We start from the raw sequence: 14,401 nt of genomic DNA, 5'->3' as shown, positions 1-14,401 counted from the left end.
GGTTTGTCTGGCCAGCAGATCGGCACCTGCTCCTCCAATCATCTCCATCGCTCCAAATTACATGGCCCTCTGACATGAAATGAGCGCTGTGCTCCCTGCATTCCTGGTCACAGTGGTTTCGGCTCATTTGCATATCAAAATTTGGGGCTGTATATTTTAATGCATGTTCATGTGCGTGTTTCAGGATTTATTAGACATGGAATGGCTTTTAACGAGGATAGTCTCTCATTCTGCTATCTCGCTTTTGCACAAAATCCCCTAATTGAAGAGTTAATTTACGAATTTTAGGTTAGTCATTTTGTAGTTGCATACTTTCTTTGAGAGGATGTCCGCCTGGCCAGATAACTCAACTGCAAAAACAACATCTGTGCTGCTCTCATAGCTTCTTATAAAAATTTTGTAAATTATAAAAATAAACACCCTGTATAGATAGTCTTAAGTTATTCATTAAATATATTATTAAATTATTTATAAATTTATATATTTACATATCAATAATATTAATTTATTAAGTTATTATTTTTATTAAAAATCTATGTATGTACAGTAGTTATTAAAAATTATGTGAAAACATGTAGAGCAATGTGTCGAAGGAGCAGGGACATGTCATTTAACATTACCGTATTTACTCGCATATTCTGCGCCATCACATAATTTGTGCACCCCTAGTTTAGCACTAAAAATGACAAGAAAACAAAAATCGCCTAATTTGCGCACCCGCATTTTCGCGCGCTGCTATCTGACACACTTGCTTTTCACAACGGCGTCAGTGCTGCCGAAGTTATTGCGGTGCTTTTGCTTGATTTGCACACACTTTCAGGTGCGCATAAAGAAACGCTGGACAAACACGCCATGACAAACCTTACAGCGCACCATGACAAAGTCTGGGAACATAGCGTGCTTTCGGTTGTCAAGTGTGACTAGTGCCGTCTTCCAGCAGCGTCTCGACGTATTTCACCAGTATATGAGCAGTAGTTGGCCTGCATTTTGCCTCCCGACCGTCGGCGGTTGCGTGGTATTTGGGTACTCCTTTCGCTCTTGCGCAATGTATGATAATATCAAAGTGATAACGTCAGTATCGGCTCTACCAGGAGCCTATATGACCGGCATACTAAAATTTTGAAATTTTGTGTCGTTTAAATATCGTAACGAACGTTCCCTCACAATATGCGCACCCCCAACTTTTCAAATTTTTGGGGGGTGAAAGAGTGCGCAAATTACACGTGTAAATACGGTACCTGAAATCCTATTTCATTCGTCAAGCTGTCCCACAGGAGCCACCACACAAAATATTTTCAAAATGCTGTGTATTGTCACTCTAGGGTAAAATTTGAAAAACACTCAGAGAAACAGGCCTCAGTTGGATGGCCGGATCTCACATGATAACGCAGCTCATCATGCTTTATTCTTTGTATCTTTCTTCTCAGCTCATCCACTTCTGTGCCAGTCTATATCACAAATTACTCTCTTCCTTCTTTCATTCTCTTACATGCTCTTTCAAAGAGTGGAGGATTTTTTAAAGGTGTGCAGAACAGAGGCACAGCATGTGTGCTCCACCTGCACTTGTCATTATTTCACAGGAGCTCATTTTATTTGTTGCAGAACATGCTGCAGCCAAAAATAAAAACTTACTGGAGTGGGGGTACCTCACTGCTCCATTAGTTGCTTTCTTCAACAAGCATGAGATGGCAAAGAACTTCTACTTATCCTTCCACAGCAAATTTGCTTTGCCGCGGCAATGGGACATCAGAGCCCCAGTTTTTATGGTTTCGGCGTCTTGTCGACGTTCAGAGAAGCAATTTACGCATTGCTTTACTTGGACACACTGAATGACTACAGTGTAGTTCCTCCCAAATAAACATTCCATGTAACTGGCAGTTCTTCATAATTTGCAAGTTTTTGGAGCCTCAACAATAATTTTTGGCATATTGACAAGTTAGTTTCCTTTTAAGTAAAAAAGGAATAAGCCATGTCTTGAGGATCAATTTCTTTGTTTCCGATGCATTTCCACCGTGTGGTTTGCACAAAAATTTGTGCAATGTAGGAAGGGTATTTTATTTTGACATAAAACATCTTAAAAGTTAATTCAGGTGCACTGACACAAGTCCACATAGCCTGCTTATAGCATTTTTTATGTCCTTTGCAGAGGCCCCCAACGCTCTCAAGGACAGCAAAACTTTCAGAAACATGTCTGGTAGTGAGAAAAAGAATCATCACCCCCTGAAGGCGAAATGAAACTTCTAACACCACAGACTGCAGTCATTATAGAGCAACAAAACTTTGGAAGCATGTCAGCACATGAAAGTCCAAAAGTGTGCATGTGCGACAGATAGTTAAAAGAATAAGGAAGCCTTAATAAGAGGCTTGTGAAAAGCATGTATATGTGACGGATAAGCAGTTAACGTAGATAGGAAACGAGGGACAATGGGTTAAGCTATTTTTCTTCACTTTGTTACACGTGAAGATAAATTGCTAGAATGAATTGTTCATGTAGCTTTATATTTTCTGAGGTTGTGCAGGTATTTGCCTAGAGATTTCAAGTCCATCATCCTCTAAATACACCTACCAATTTGTAGTGCAGTAAGGCAAGCTACACTAAATGATGGAACCTTTACGAGATGGCATAGATAAATTCAAAACACACACCAGAACTTGATATAAAATGAGCCGTACAGGTAAGGAACATTCAGCAGATAGTATATTTGCTCAATTGAATAATATGATTGAATGGCAGTATTCAACTGGGCATTGTGAGGCTTGTGTTGTGTTTGTCCTTGTATGTTTAATTGCCTCATCCATTACAATGTTGAATAATACAGTTCAGCCAAACTGTAACAAGAACACACAAGACACCACCACACCACAACACTGTCATGTCATGGTTTAGCTGTACAGTATTATTCAATGGCTCGTTACTAAGGTACCCTGACTGGCTACTTTAGTACTACAGCATTTCCTAATACATGAAAACGAACAATAGCACACTGTGCTATTTGTCATCATTTTGTATTGTAATGCTTTGTGCAAGCTGTATGTTGTGTAGGCAGCTTGATCTGTTCTGAACTCGGTAAATATGGATGTCTGTCTCAAAGACATAGCCCAGTACTATGGGGAAAAAATTATGTTCTTTAATTTGCCAAACGGCTTTTGTTCAAGAGCTAATAATAATTAGGAGCTAAAGGATTAGTATGCTACTAGCATATGAAATGCACACAAACAGCTAAAAAATGTAACAGTGATCCCAAGTTCCTGTTTGGGACACGTTGTAGAAAAAGAAGTAGAGCACCTTCTTACCGAAGTGGTGATTGTGTGTCGCCAATACTGGTCACCTCGAATGAAGTCCATGTAGTCATTGTAAAAGACGAGCGGCCCGCACATGAGTGTGTGGTAGTGCAGTACATAGCCATAGTACTCCAGCATTGTAGGTATCTTCCTAAAAATCATGCACACAGTATATTACTGCACAATGAGCATAGAAACTGGCAAATAGGTGTAGACACAATACAGCAGACACCTAACAAAAGTTATTAATTTGCTCATTTCCTTTGCAAAGGGGAACCGTACCCCCATCTAGGCAGGACAGTGAACAATGTTACAATATTCAGAAACACAACAATGCAGCAGGAACACAAAGAATCCACACATACACACACATATATATATACAAAGAAATCAGCACAGGGTGCAATAAAGAAAGTAATGGAAATGATGGATTCTGTAAAACAAAGCATTGCAACACTGCCTTTTTGTTGATTGCAAGACCTTTGGTACTCGCAGCAGAAATACAGCGACAGCTGTGTCGCTACACATTGTGGACAGACTTCAACATGATTCTTTCTCTACGTTTGAGAGTTCTTAACATATAATACTGCAAAAGTGAGTTTTTTTGCGCGAATTGATTTCATGCGTGATTTCGCGCAAAATGAGCGAGTGCCAAACGTTTCGCGAATTTAAATGCCCACGAAGTAGATACACTGTTTACTATAAATAAACTGACTCCGAATATTAACATCGCGGGTAATGTAAATAAGTGATGCAACAACACGAGGATGTGAAAATCCGAATGCGACAGAGCTTCCTTTTCTTCATAGAAACTATATCATAGCACACAGCACCCGCTTTTGCTAACACCGCCGATGACCAAGCAGGAGAATTGCTTGGCGAGGGTTGCATTGTTACTGCAAAGAGCTTTGTCTTTGTTCGAATGCAGCTTCAACGAACAAGAGGGCTATAGAGAGGGAGATGGCACAGGGTGTCCGGCGAGAAAGTGTAAAAAAATCACTAAAAAAACTAGGGGTGATAAAAGCATGGGACTTTCTTTATGAAGCTCCTGAAGGATTTTACCACCTACTGTAATGATTTTTGTTAGTGTAATTAATTAATTAGTGCAAGTTCAACTAATTAATTTCTGAAAGATGCCAAGTGAACATCACGTTTTTCTGCCGGAATTGGAAAGGCCATGTCTGGAATAGTGTATCGCAGTCAAAATTTGTTGATTTTGTGCACGCTTTTCAGAGAAAAATTGCTACCCAAAAAGTACCCACAATCCTATCACAAGTTGAGCGCTCTTGCGGCCTTCGCTTCACCGCGGATACAAGCTCCGCCCAAGGGCCCTCCCTCTGCGAAGAAAGCAGGAAGAAAGAAGCAAACAAAACCGGTAAAGGGGAAGAGTGAAACAGACCGCAATCCTATTATCAATCACCGATAAACGGAGTCACACGGTTAGATTGTGCTTTGGACACAACCACAGTTTTCTGCCCTTTTATTCTCAATGAAAACAAAAATTTAAAAAGGTGCTCCAAGTGCCTGCCGTCTGTAAAATACATTTCTTGCAGCATTCTTTAGCTCTTGTGGTGGGATGGTACGGCAGAAGGCGGTTATTTTTTGCTGGTTATTCTTCTGGCGCTGTGGACTCCGTTTGGTACACGGCGTCCTTGGTTCTGCCCCACTAGTAGGAGTCCAGTGGTGTCAGATCTGGGGACCTCGGTGGCCAGGGAACCGGCCCATGACGGCCAATCCACTTATCCCCGAAGAGATTGTCCAAAAATCTTTTGGCACTGCCAGACGAGTGCGGTGGGGCGCCATAATGTTGGAACCACATTGTGGCGCGTTTGCTTAAGGGCAACTCTTGTACGAAGTCGAAGACTGTCTTCATGAGTATTTCGTGCACATAACGCTGCGCTGTCAGGTCACCGCTGTAGTACACTGGACCAAGTATGGCGCTATTAAATATCCCAACCCAAACACTAAAAGACCATTTCACCTGGTGCTTGGATTCCCGTAACCAGTGAGGGTTCTCCGTGCTCCAATAATGAGCATTATGGATGTTCACTTGCGCATCTCGCGTAAAATGTGCTTCATCCGTCCAGAGCACATTTTCGCAGAAGTAGCCCGCCCGCACTGCATGCTGAGGACCCAGTTGCAAAAGTCTAGCCTCTTAGCAAAGTCGTCGTCGTTGAGCTGCTGATGGAGGCTCACGTGGTACGGGTGATACTTCGCTTTGTGAAGTATTGCAACCTTAATCTACCACAAAGAAGCTTGTGGGTTCTCCAAAACAACGCTAAGGACAGCTGCCGTGGAGCGACTTGGCCGGTGACGCTGTACAGCGGTCTTGAAAGAGCCAGTCTCACTCAGCCGCTCGTACAGACGGCGGATCGTCCGTGCGCTTGGGCAACGTTCACTATCATAGTGCTGATTATAAAGAACTACAGTCACGTCAAAGTCCATGTTGGCGGCGCCGAGCGCCAACATCATGTTTGTTTTCTCTTTTGTGAAGTAGTGGAACCAGGGAGAAAGCAAGCAGAAACCGTTGTACCTTTTTCCTCGTGAAATGATTTCAACGCGTGAAGCCGTACGCCAAACACATGTATCTGGTGCACCTTTTTTCTCTTCTCTTGTCTTCCCTAGCAAACGTATTTGTTCTGACGGGGAAAGGGAAGGCAAGAAAACAGTTACCAACCAGCACAATGTACGGAAACCAGCCAGGCTAAGGATGGGCTGGCTTATCTGTGTCAGCTTTATTGGGAACATACCTCAAGCTACGATAATAGGGACACGGAGGTATTCTTCATAATACCACCACAGACTATCCCCAATGCACTTGTTTTTCAAAGCTGCTGCACTGCGGAGTTTGGAGAGGGACCGACAAGCACCACCGTTGGCTCATGAATTTGAAGTTGCTCATTCTCCTCTCGGCTGGCCAACAAATGCACAACAACAAGAACATTTCAGTTTTTCTTGCAGAGTGCAATATTTTATGCCGGTAAATATCTTCTAGAATATCATTAAAAAATGTTATCGGAAAGCATGCACACCTTCTGCAATGGGCTTCAAACAACTGTTTCGTCGCTTCGCAACTCTTTAGTTCATTCATTATTCATTATTTAGAAAAAGAAGCACCGGCTGGTGTACTACTTTAGTCCAGGCCACCTTGTGTTGCAAAAGCCTGTATGACTGTCAGTTCACTTCGAGTATGACCACATTTTCTAATTTGTCATTTTAAAAATGAAATAAATGGTCCTTTAGTGTTTGGATTGGGATATTTAATGGCGCCATACTCTGTCCAGTGTACTACAGCAGTGGCCTGACAGCGCAGGTTTATGTGCACGAAATACTCATGAAGACAGTCTTCGACTTCATAGAAGAGTTGCCCTTAAGCAAACGCGCCACGGTGTGGTTCCAACATGATGGCGCCCCACCACACTCATCAGGCAGTGCCAAAAGATTTTTGGACTATCTCTTCGGGGATAAGTGGACTGGCCGTCATGGGCCGGTTCCCTGGCCACCGAGGTCCCCAGATCTGACACCACTGGACTTCTACTTGTGGGGCAGAATCAAGAACGCCGTGTACCAAACTGAGTCCACAGCACCAGAAAAATTGCACCAAAAAATAACCGCCTTCTGCCGTACCATCCCACCACAAGAGCTACAGAATGCTGCAAGAAATGTATTTTACAGATGCCAGTTGTGTATCGGTGAAGACGGCAGGCACTTCGAGAACCTTTTAAAATTTTTGTTTTCATTGAGAATAAAAGGGCAGAAAACTGTGGTTGTGTCCAAAGTGCAATCTAACCGTGTGACTCCATTTATCGGTGATTGATAATAGGATTGCGGTCTGTTTCACTCTTCCTCTTTACCGGTTTTGTTTGCTTCTTTCTTCCTGCTTTCTTCGCAGAGGGAAGGCCCTTGGGCGGAGCTTGTATCCACGGCGAAGCGAAGGCCGCAAGAGTGCTCAACTTGTGATAGGACTGTGGGTGTTTTTTGGGTAGCCATTTTCCTCTGAAAAACGTGCGCAAAATCAACAAATTTTGACTGCGATACACTATTCCAGACATGGCCTTTCCAATTCCGTCAGAAAATTGTGACGTTCCCTTGGCATTTTTCAGAAATTAATTAGCAAAATTGCACTAATTAATTACACTAACGAAAATCATTACAGTAGGTGGCAAAATCCTTCAGGCAAGTCGCATGCTTTTATCACCCCTAGGTTTTTGCGTGTGATTTTTTTACACTTTCTCGCCGGACACTCTGTATATTCATACTGGTTGAATGCAGCACAGAGACGAAGACAATAAATGTCAGAACGAAAAGCAATCGTGCTGTCTACTTTTTGTTCTAACATTTATTGTCTTCGTCCCTGTGCTGCATTCAACCTCTGTGTAGCTTCAATGGTCTGATCTCTAAGGTCGCCGAGAAACATGAGCCTGCAGTTTTTGCGAATTTAAGTTACTGTGAATTGTTTCTCAACTAAGGCCTCCACCAAAATGTGAAAAAATGTTCCACGCGAAATCTACAGCTTTTAGATATTGTAGATATTTCAAAATTGTCTCTTACAAATGCATTGCAACTCGAACCATGCTCAGATGTTTAGGAATCTTACAATATTTTCTGAACGAGTTCGCAAGTACACAAGACAGGAACCTTCACTAAGGACCTTCCTCAGAGGAGCCATCCTGGCAAAAGACCTGGCATCTTGTGCGTTAGACTCCTGACACCTGCATCACCACAGCTCACGTGATACCCAACGTCGCATCGTGCCACCTTCGCATTGCGCTTCTTCCGTGACTCGCCGTACTGCGATATCTGGGACACACAAGCAGGGGTCTGCATATCCACACACTCGTGCCCACTGATGCTCCTCTCTGCTTGCTTAATCATGGTCACTCATTATCGGCTCAGCTTCCTGTTTGCTCACCCAGTTTAGCAGTTTAGCTCTCTGGGTGCTCACACTCGCCTTGTACACACTCACTTCCTGCTCAGGTCCTTGTTTGTTGTCTCATCTCACTGATCCCAAGGATCCCACGAGGATGTTAAACATACTGTGGGCTGGGCAGTATGTTTAACGTCCTCCGACACTAGCTTTCTGTTTCCCCTTTTTCTCATGAAGAGCGTCCACGCTCGAAACGTCAAGTATAGTATTCCCACTTTTTTCCCCTTCTGAGTGCACTAGTCCCGGTTTTTACCCTCACTGATCCCAAGGTTGCCAAGAGCGTAAAGCTGATAGCGATTAAGCGAGGCTGAGACTGTGTGTGGGTGAAGTGAGACCATGCATGCCTTGTACTCACTGTCAGCAGCACGTCTGTTCTGTGAGCTCTGTTATCTCTTTGGGACACTAAACAGTGCTCACCCACAAATGAAGTCCAGTTCTGAGCCACGCTCATTCATGCTGATTTGCTCACATATGCTCGTACGAGATCACTCACTCAGGGCTGATGGATAAATAAGAGTTATTCATGCCCGGCTCACAGGTGAGCGTCAATGAGAATGAATGAGTATGGTCATGAGTGGGCTTTGCCAAGGTGTGCTAGGTAGGAGCCTTTAACCAGGATCATCATAAGTATGGGCCGCTTATGAAACACGATTATTTTCAAATTTTTCATACATTGTGTGCATTATTTGTCACCTTTTCTTCCTTTTTCACAATTACTCTTGAATGTAAGAGGAGGAAGAAGGGCCTTCACATGCCGGTTATGGTAGACGTGGTAACCCTGCATCCCAAACATGGCAGTATTATTGACTTGCACTGCACTGGCTACTAGTCACAGAAGATTGCAAGGATGCTCGCCGTTCATCCAAGGACTGTGAGGAAGACTGTAAGTCAGTCAGAATGGTTGTAAGGGAGCAGCGGAACATATGTAGCCATCAGCAGCAACGGTGTCACGCACTTTCCTAGGGGAACCAGAGGGTGAGAAGGCTACCCAGGGCCATCATCGGATGTTTATCTTTTCAGATGAGAAACTCTTCACAATTGAAGCAGCTTACAACGCCCGAAACTACCGTGTGATAAGCCCTAGCAATGAAGAAGCCAATTTAAGAGCCTTCTGAAGAGTGCTCACCCACTAAGTGTGATGGCCTGCGCATACATCACCAGCGACGGAAACTCTCCCATGAAACTGTGGATCCCAGTGTAAAAATTAACCAGCACAACTACTTGAATGACACGAAGGTCCCTTTGATCAATTCCCATTTCGGTAATGAACCATACATGTTCCAACAAGACTCAGCACCAGCTTACAAAGCAATGATGATGCAGGAGTGGAGCAAGGAAAATCTTGGCAGAGGAGTGACCCCCATACATCCCTCATCTCAAACCTCTCTATTTCTCTAACCTGGAAGTATTTGAAGCAAAGGCATGTGCTACTCCTCACTGCAGTTTGGACAACGTCAAGTCTTCTTGGACGAAGGCATGGGACGAAATGGACAACGGCTACCTGTGGCGCACTGTTGACACCTTCCTGCGTCATCTCTGAGTGTGTTGCTAAGAAAGGCAACCGAACTGAACAGGTTTAAATTTATTTTTACTAAATACTTTTTCTTTGACCTGGAAATATTAAAACCAAGCAAATTCTGGAACTGATATCAGTCATCATTGAGCACATCCAAGCGACCCATACTTTTTCCGCACCCTGTAGTACACTGATTAGTCGAAAAGCCACTCCTGAGAAATAATGTGTAATGGTGCCTAACCGGACAAGTTGTCTGCGCTGCTCGGGATGAAGAGCAGCCGTTGTGGGGAGGAGACCATCGTGCAAGTTGAAGGCGAGACTTGTCACCTTCTGAGTGGCCACCATGAGCGGACCTGTGACATCCAGGTGGTAACCTCCATAGTCGTACGCCTGCCTCAGGACATGGATGGCCGAGAGGTACCCCATCCCCAGTGCCAATGCCCACCTATGAATGGTAGAGTAGAAGCCCAAAACATTTTAAGGGGGCTACAGTATTCCCGGCACATTTTAAAAAGTGTATAGCATTGAGGAATTATTAAATTTCCGTCAAAGATGGCTTGACCGGTAGATTTTGAGCGTGGGCCTTAAAAGCTTTTCTACAGCAGTTGGAAGATTACAAAAAAATTGAATTTCATGTTCTCTTTACTTTTTCTCAAAAAGTACAGGTACAGCTAACAAGAATTCAAATCCATTCAACCCAACAAAAATATATAAAAAATCAATATATCCACAAAGATTTCATGTACGTTGAGCCATCGGCCTCCTACACTACTGGCCTTTCAGCACAAGGCCTTTCTCAAGATCATGGAGTGCTAATACACTTGACAGGGCTATTCCTCAAAGGCTCGCCCACAGTGCTCACACTATAGAAATGCAGGCTAAGAACTGCCATACCAGATAAATGACGCTAATTGTCTTTCAACAGTGGTATACCTCAAATTTTCTCCTGGACCCTGAAATGGAAGCATGGATAAACCAAAGCTCAATACTGCCATCCATCCATGCTTCTTTTTCGAATGTCTCAGGGCGCACAACGCCTAGATAAATGTGGGTATACTGTGAATGTTTACCCAAATTTTGCTACTAATCCTCACTGCTTCGGGTATAAAAACAATATTGTCAATCCCCTCAAGAAAGCAAAGGAGCACTGTCAGCAGCATTAGCCAGCAGGAGTGGCTAACACTTGAGCGATACAACTATCCTCTCACTGTTCCTCCATGCGGGTGACTACACATACGCTTCTCGGTACACTTACTTGTGCATCTGCTCGGGTCCTACAGAGAGCAGCACAACGTAGACTATAGTTGCTTGAAGCACCAGATGTAGGATTTGGCTGCATGTGGACATAGGTAAGAATGGGCTGCTTCCATCCACCCATCATAAACTCACTATCCAAAGCAGAAGAATCCAATGCCAAAGCCCACCACCAGGGCCACAGTGTGGCGCATGTTTGGAGATGCCCATGAGGGATGCAGGTAGAAGCGGTATGGGAATGACACCAGAAGCAGGACACATTGGCAGAATAAGAAGTTGAACTAGAAAAGAAGTAGTAACTCAAAGAGATATCCAGAGAATGACTGCTTTCCTTTGCATTAGACAGTGTGAGTAGAACCACCAAAGCCTAATTATAGTGGGGAAGACATTTTTATAGGGATGAAGGGATAAATAACGGTTTGTGTGACACCCTTTTGGAAGCACATGCCAATTCCTTTCTCTGTGTGTGTGTGTGTGTGTGGGGGGGGGGGGGGGGAAATTGTGAAGCTCCTTACTCTCAGGGTGTCAAGACTTATACACGGATGTCATCATTATAATCTGAATCTTATCCACCGGATCTTCTACATACCAGAGGTTTCGATAGCAGTCATTCTATTGTCTAGCGTCTATTGGTTGAACGCTTTGTCCCTCTTTGGCAGCTCATTGCAGGTCATGTTGGGGCTGCACTTCCAATATGCACATTTCATATTGAACTTGCACTATTTGCATGGATGTGCGACATCAAGGTGGGCTCAAGTAGACTCCTCATGAGCACACACTTCTACAGTGAAAGAGCAGTCCTCTCGCCTAGGGATTGTCCCTATGGTGTTGTATTTGTACCTTAAAATATACGCACCCACAGATAAGCCGTAATTGTATCCCAAAATTACTAAATTTGCTCACTTTGCTACGTGGTATTTGCGGCTCTTCTACACTGCTTGCTGTTTACAGTGAGTTTTACACAGCAGGTAAGTATAATTTAAGTAAGCCACCGGGTAGACTTGTAAATGGGTTACCTCCGCTTAAAGGGACGGTCTCCTACAGCCGGGGTGATTCTGAAACTTAGCCAAAGCTATCTTCACGAGTACTGTACACATAGAACCGTCAAAGTTTCATTCAGAATAACCAAGTCGTTTTCAAGGAATTAGTCGAAACGTGCCGGAATAGCCAGGGCCTGCGCTAGGGGTGTGCGGGGCCTGAGGCAAAGGCACATCGCGGGGCCTGTTTCACACGATTAAGTGCATACTTGATATTTAAAAAATAATAATAAAGTAATCCCTTGTTGAGGGCTTCGTGCGCGGGGCCTATGCAAGTGCGGGGCTTAAGGCGGTTGCCTTACTCCCCCCCTATCGCCAGCCCTGGTAATAGCAGACAATGAAACCTGTGCTTCACTCTCATGCAACCCCAAGCATGACGTTGGCCAACGGGTAAGTCGCTGTTGCCATGACAGTTGCAACCTGCAGAAGGACCTTGGGTTGAGCCTTGATTGACCCTTTGCTCTCGAAATGGGGACGGTCAGACATACATCTCCGTGGGTGGAGAATGTAGTCTGTGCATTGACTGTGGGGTCTCCGAGAATATGGCGCATAATCTCCACGTACGTCGTCAGCGACACTTCGTTTCCAAACATGATCAGTGTGCAATGGGGAGTGTAATAAAAGCGCACGTAATATATTTTTAGTCTGAGCTGTAATGCGACCGCGCACGGCGATGACAGGAGACTTCATATTTGTGATTGTGGGTGGGGTTGTCCTGAGACTTTTATTAACTTGTCTCTGAGGATTAACATAGTTGTTCTAAACCAAGTAGGCAAGTAGGCCACTTCTTAGAATGTCGTTTTTCACCTGAGAACTGAAAGAAAATGTACGAGCATTGCCACGGTCCCCAGTCACTTCTGAAAGTCATCTGCTCACACCGGTGCACTACCACGTGCAAAAGCAGGCGATTTCCGTACCCTATCAGACTTTCCCGCAGGGTGACGTAGCCGTTCTTATTGTTGCCAACATAGATTGCGGCATGCTCTGCAATCTTTATCAATTTAATTGGGTTATTTAATAACCGTGACGTGCTTTGTCGGGTAAATTAGCAGTATTCCATTTTCAACAAAAGGCAATCGAATGGTCACTTTATGAGAAGGGCAGGGGGTACGGACCGTCGCTTTAAGCGTATATACATATGGATCTCAGGTTGCATAAATGGGCTTGCTGTTTCTAGTTCTTAAATTCTGTAATACCAGACTGCAAAGACTGAATGATGAGACAGACACACAGCACTCTGCTTTCAAGTATAAATGTACCGCATTGATGCATTGTATCTTTTGGATAACCTTCAACTTGAATCGAAAACAGCGAGTGTTATATTGGGGCTGTTCTTCCAAACCCAAAAACATAGGTTTGGATTCAATCCCAGTTTGCCCAAATAAGACATTTTTCTCCGTTATTCCATTCGGCATCCTGATGATGACGCACTTTCGATATATACCCCAAGGATTTTTTAACGCGCGTTAAGTTTTTAACAGAATTCCCAACGTTCAATTAACTAGCCATTTGCGGTCCAATGTAGAGGCTAACAGCTTGACAACGGTATGCAAAGGCAGAGCGACAAATATCTTCCGGTGCACCGTTACATACGGTCATGGGATACGGGGGTGTCGCGTACCCACGGTCGACGCTCACCTTGTCGATGCCGAGTCCCAAATAATGAGCGACCGGTGCTAGGACCTTGCAGCCAATATAAAAGTCCGAGTCCGACTTGAGGTCCATTACGTTCTATCCCACAACACAGCGCTGTCGCTCCGGCGTTGCGCCGGCGGCGAAGCTTATTACCATACAGCGACTTACGTGACGATTGTCCCCACAGGGCGTGATTACTAAAAATAGTAATCGTAGCTGGAGGCGCTAGCGCTGCTAAATATGAAATATGCAGCTACGCATCCGAAGAACGCCCTAACCTATCTGACACGACACGGTTGCACGCACGTTCCAAAGACGCGACCGACGTAAAGCACAGCCAGCACAGCGCGCATCATTCGTAGGCGCTGCCATATTCGTGCTCGTGCCTGCCCCGTGGCGCCGTGCCGCCGCTGCGGGCAAGCGCACGACCTTGCCCTTGCGGTACCACAATTACAACCCCAAGCTGCCCAATCTACCACCCGTTAAAGCCATAGTATCCACTGTAGTAGCCGTAGCAGCCGTAGGCCATGGTAACGTTGTGCCCGTCGCCTGACCACGTCAATAGGCCATATAAACAACGAAAATTCGTTATGGTTTCAGTTCTGGTTTCGTTTTGGCCCGGTGCCTTCCGGTCGGTGGAGTTTATGGGTTTATGTCATTGCTCCGGTATGCATTTGTGCTACAAATATCCATACAACACCCGAAGCTTCGTGAGTCATAACAATTCAGTGATCGCACGAATGTTTATTA

General features: G+C 44.4%; 1 protein-coding gene across 1 annotated transcript in view; it reads right to left on the bottom strand.

Moving 5' to 3' along the window:
* The window catches only part of LOC135394346 (lysophospholipid acyltransferase 6-like), a 31,217-nt gene extending 17,137 nt beyond the window's left edge, over window positions 1-14,080 (bottom strand). Inside the window, exons 1-5 of the mRNA XM_064625045.1 lie at window positions 13,655-14,080; window positions 11,115-11,260; window positions 10,981-11,058; window positions 9,967-10,170; window positions 3,295-3,433 (exon numbers count right to left, since the gene is read on the bottom strand). Coding sequence (XP_064481115.1) covers window positions 3,295-3,433; window positions 9,967-10,170; window positions 10,981-11,058; window positions 11,115-11,260; window positions 13,655-13,741 — 654 coding nt within the window. The 5' untranslated portion in view covers window positions 13,742-14,080. The remainder of the gene's footprint in view (window positions 1-3,294; window positions 3,434-9,966; window positions 10,171-10,980; window positions 11,059-11,114; window positions 11,261-13,654) is intronic.
* Between the last annotated feature and the right edge of the window lie 321 nt (window positions 14,081-14,401).

This window comes from Ornithodoros turicata, chromosome 5 (assembly GCF_037126465.1).
Source record: "Ornithodoros turicata isolate Travis chromosome 5, ASM3712646v1, whole genome shotgun sequence".
NCBI lineage: Eukaryota > Metazoa > Arthropoda > Arachnida > Ixodida > Argasidae > Ornithodoros > Ornithodoros turicata.
This window is presented reverse-complemented; position numbering and strand designations above follow the sequence as displayed.